The sequence below is a fragment of the Merops nubicus genome, unplaced genomic scaffold, assembly GCF_000691845.1.
Source record: "Merops nubicus isolate BGI_N331 unplaced genomic scaffold, ASM69184v1 scaffold25346, whole genome shotgun sequence".
Lineage (NCBI taxonomy): Eukaryota > Metazoa > Chordata > Aves > Coraciiformes > Meropidae > Merops > Merops nubicus.
The window spans coordinates 5,735-10,232 of record NW_008614741.1 but is presented as its reverse complement, the minus strand read 5'-3'; the positions used below and the strand labels follow the sequence as shown (position 1 = coordinate 10,232).

Below are 4,498 nucleotides of genomic sequence, written 5' to 3'. Positions count from 1 at the left end.
CTCAGCCCCGTTTCCTTCTCTGTGCCGAGCGGGCGGCTGGGCGGGCCCTGGAGCCCAAAAGCCCGGCTGGTGCAGCCTGCTGCTCTGAAAGCCTGAGGGGGCAAGCAAGCACCTTCCGAAGGGCACATGATTCTGGCTCGGTGGGTTGCCCGCATGTTGTCCTACGTGGTTTAGCACAGAGAGCTGCCAGCCCTGCGGTGTTACTGTTAAGGTGCCTTTGCAGGGTAGCCACAAGCCTTGCCGGGCAGCTGTCTGCTGCTGGGCTTCAGGTACGTGCCCTCCCTCTGAGCTGGGGCACTGAAGCTCCAGATTCCTGCCCCTTCTGGCCCCACTGTCCTGCCTAAGGATATTTTGGGAGAGACTTTCATCTGCCAGACCTCCCCACTTCCCTGGTTTAGCTGAACTTGAGGGGGTATGCTGGGAGCACCTTATGTGCATTCTCTGCTTTTTCATTTCCTAGAGATGAGGGATTTGGGACCTGAGTGCTGTCACTAACTTCTGCTCTCTCTGACTTATTTTGCTTTGCTTGTGTCCATGCCCTAACTTCTACTTCTGCTCCGCCAAGGAAATCAGAGGCTCAAACGCGGGGTCTGCTCTCCCGGCCAAACAGCCATGCCTGTCGGTGATGCCCACCCCAGGGAAGTGTGCTGGGGCTGCTGTGGGTGCTGCCCAGAGGGCTGCTGGGGACGTGGCTCCTGTGATTAGGGAACATCTCTGCCTAAATCTGAACTCACTGCTTGCGGCCAAGCTTTGAGGTGGGGTTTGGGCACAATACAGTTTGTGGCTCCCTCCTGCAACCAAGGGCCCTGGGGCACCTCATTTACCCATGTGTCTTGATACCAGGAGCTACCAAGGTGCTGGTGTCAGTGTTTGCCTTTCCTCTGTCCCTGCGGATCTGCTTTGATGCCAGGTTTGCTGTGCCCGCAGGTGTGGCCACGGAGGTACTGAGACAGAGACGTTTGACCAAGGAGGGGTTTGGCCCTGCTCTTATCAGACTGCTCTTATGAAACTGGCTCTGTTGATGTAGAGGTTGAGGAGGGTTCAAAATCTGCTGGAGGATGGAGCCTGATTTCTATCCCTGGAGATAAGGAGTGCTGGCAGAGGAGGCAGAGCAAGCCCTGCTCCGGGACTCCCGGGGGTTCTTGGAGACTGACGGTCCTGCTTGGGTGTGCCTTGGGCTTCTTTTGGCCAAATTGTGCCTGTAGAGAGAAGGAGTGAAGAGGAGATGATGCCGAGAGGACTTGGCATGGGGTTGGCAGGGCCACTAGCAGCTTTCAAGGGGAATCTTGCCTGCATAGCCAAGAGGCAGGGGGGCCCTGCTGCATCAGGCCTTGGCAGAGCTCCTGCCCAGGCATTGATGCAAATGCTGGTGTGAGAGGTGGGGAGGCTGAGCTTTTTCCAGCAGCTCTGAGGGGATGGCCCTTCTGCAGGCCAGGCTCGGGCTTCTGGGGCTGCCCAGGGGGAGGACGCTGCGGCACCCGCCCGGCTGAGAGCACAGGAGGCTCTTTGTGGCCGTGGGGGATGGCAGCGGGGCTGCCTCGTGACGTTTGGGCACCATGTCTGCTTCCACCTCTGCAGCCACCAGCTTGCTCCTTGCATAAGCTGTTGTGGGCATATTTGGACTCCAAAGAAGAGGTGCTTCAGGCTGCCAAGGGCCCTGCCAGGGCACACACTGCCAGCAGCGGCTCGGTACCATTGCTTGACCTCCTTTTGCAGGCATGGGAAGAGTGCTCAGGCCTGGCTCTGATGGGGTTCCTGTGGAAAGCTCTGCTTTATCACTCAATAAATCCCCAGGAGCACAGCTGCCAATATGAAGAGCACACGTGCCTGCAGAAAATACCCTCCTCCCCTGCTGTGCCGCAATTAAAAGCTGTTCTCCATAAACACATCCTGGTCCCAGCAAACAGCATGTTGTCCCCTCTGTGGTCGCCTGAGCCCCAGCCAAGCTCCAGCCCCGCTCTCGTTTGCCATGTTGCATTCAGAATCAGAGCTGTGGCTGGAGTGCTAGTGGCTGAAGGGGACCGGTTTATGTTGGAAGGGCACAGTGGTGGCTTTTTGTCCCTGGTCCTTGCCAGCATGCCCCCTTTGCCCCTGCCAACTCCGGCGATTGCTTGGGCTCCAGCTGGCTGGGGAGAAATTAATCCCCTTGCACGCTGCTGTTGGAAGTGGGGAGGTCCCCAGACCTATGGAAGAGGGATGGGAGTCAGTCCATCTGCATGGAGGCAGTGATGTCCACCCTGGGCATGGCACGGCTGTGTTGGATCCGGGTGCCTGCGTGTGCACAGCAGTGTGCGTGTGCACAGCCAGCACTTGGATCTGAAGCACAGTGCCCTCTGTCCTGGACAAACAGAATTGAGAACATGCCCAAAACTGTTCTCCCTAGGGTTGGTGTCAGGGAGGCCAACCTACCAAAACCCACTTGTGCCTGTTCAGTGCCTCAACTAACCCATCTCCTTTCTGTGGCAGCCGAGAAGGTGACTTCTCTGGGGAAGGACTGGCACCGGCCCTGCTTGAGATGCGAGAAGTGTAACAAGACCCTGACATCTGGAGGCCATGCAGAGGTGAGGTTTGCTGCCCAGGAGGTCCCTGTCCCCTGCAGCTAGGGCTGCAGGACAGGTGAGATGGGCTCAGATGGAGCAGAAGCGTGGTCTGGGCTGATGCTCTTTCTCTCTCCCCGCAGCACGATGGCAAGCCCTACTGCAACCACCCCTGCTATGCTGCCTTGTTTGGGCCCAAAGGTTGGTTGCTGTGGCTGGGGTTCTGGGAGGGAGGGGCAGGGGGCTCAGGGCTCCTGTCTGTCAGTGGGACACGTCCCTCGGTGTGCTCACCATCGCACGGCGATGCTGACCCCACTCTGTCTCTCATCCAGGGTTTGGCCGGGGAGGAGCCGAGAGCCACACGTTCAAGTAAACCTCAGGTTTGTGCCTCCCCTCAGAGCTTCCCTCCTGCCTCCTGCTCCGTGAGCTGGCTGGGACTGCAACCCCCAGGCAGGCGGCAGCTCTCCAGGCTGGCTGTCATTCCCAGTCCTCACACTGGTGCTCAGGAGCAACCTGCTGGGTGCTGGATGCCAGATCCGGCTCTCCACCAGCCTCAAGTGACCGCCAGCATCTGCTTAGCTCTGGCAGCAGATGCAAAAGGCTTTTGCTTTCTGGCTTGTTGGCAAAGAAAGGGTCCGTCCCAGAGCACTGTTGTCTCTGGGATGTCTCTGCTCCCAGCGCAGCCTGATTTCACTCGCCCCTCTTTTCCACCCCTCTCCAGGTCTGCTGGCCAGGGCCTCCAGCACAGCCTGAAGACAGCACAAACGCACTGCGACAGACATGCATTTTTGTTTTTAACTCACTCTATACTAGACAAGCACGTTAACGGCAACAAGTAACCGAGGCTGGGGCTAGTGTGGTGAGGGGCTCTTCTCCAGATGGAATGCTGCCGGGGTGGGGGCGTTGGGACGCCCTGCCGGATAGGAAATTTGGCCAGTGTTGCTGAAGGCCGCCTGGAGAGGAGACCACACCCTTCCAGCCAAAACCCAGCCCTGCTTCTGGCACCCAGCTCTTGTGGCTGGGCCCACAGTTGTATTCTCTGTCTTTAATAAACCCAGACCAAAACATGCTTCCCTCATGTAGCAGCTGTGCTTTCTGTGATGGGAGTCCCGCAGGACTCGGTTGCAAAGCACTTGGCACTTGTTTAAGGACCCCATGTGGTCTCCAGATCAAACCTCACACTGTGATGGCTCCATGTGCTTTTGCTTCTGGTGTTCGTGGGGTCCTGTGCATAGCTGCCCACCCCAGGGGTTCCCAAGCCATGCAGGGCAAGAGTGTTGACTGCCCCCAAGGGAAGGTGGGTAGGTGTTGTGCTGGTGCTTGCCTGGGGAGCTGGTTTTCCTGGGCTTGGGGCAAAGGTCCTGCCCCACCCACAGCTTCACTGGGTCTGTGACATGACATCTGCAGAAGTCTAGAGCATGGTGGCTCCTGCCATGAGCCACCTCGTTGCCTGTGGCTGTAACAAGGTTCAAGTGGAGGTGTGCAGTGCTGCTGGACAAGGGTCTGTGACTGCTGACCTGAGCCCTCTGTGGCACTCCACAGAGCCTCCTGGCCGTGTCCTAGCCCCTGGTAGTGCCTGCTGGGAAGCCATGCCTGTGGGGAGCCCCCAACTCTTCGCTCCTGGATCTGAGACAGCACTTTTCAGCCCTCAGCTGAGGCAGGGAGGTGCCTTGTGGGGAGGCAGTTGGCTGTCACACCAGGAAAGCCTGGTATCTGTTACTTTCACTCTGAGCAGACGTACAGAAAGGCTGAGCAAGGTGGGAGGTAGCTGGCAAGGCAGAGCCAGCCACCCATGGTGGGGAAAGCAAAGGTGCAGTACAACAAAGCAAGAGCTGGCTCCGAGTGCTTTGCTCTTTTGTGTTTCAACCTCTTTGCCCTGGTAGAAAAGAGGAAGGAAGAACAGCACTGACTGATGTAAAAGATGTTGACTTGAGGGATGTTTCTAAAACTCTTTCTTAACC

At 57.8% G+C, this 4,498-nt stretch overlaps 1 protein-coding gene across 1 annotated transcript; it reads left to right on the top strand.

Annotated features, from left to right (window-relative positions):
• Positions 1-843: 843 nt before the first annotated feature.
• Positions 844-2,910, top strand: CRIP1 (cysteine-rich protein 1 (intestinal); the record flags this gene model as incomplete). The annotated part of the gene is made up of 4 exons (XM_008942337.1): positions 844-927; positions 2,467-2,561; positions 2,681-2,738; positions 2,870-2,910. Coding segments are annotated over 4 exons (278 nt in total), but the record flags the coding sequence as incomplete, so codon positions are not given.
• Between the last annotated feature and the right edge of the window lie 1,588 nt (positions 2,911-4,498).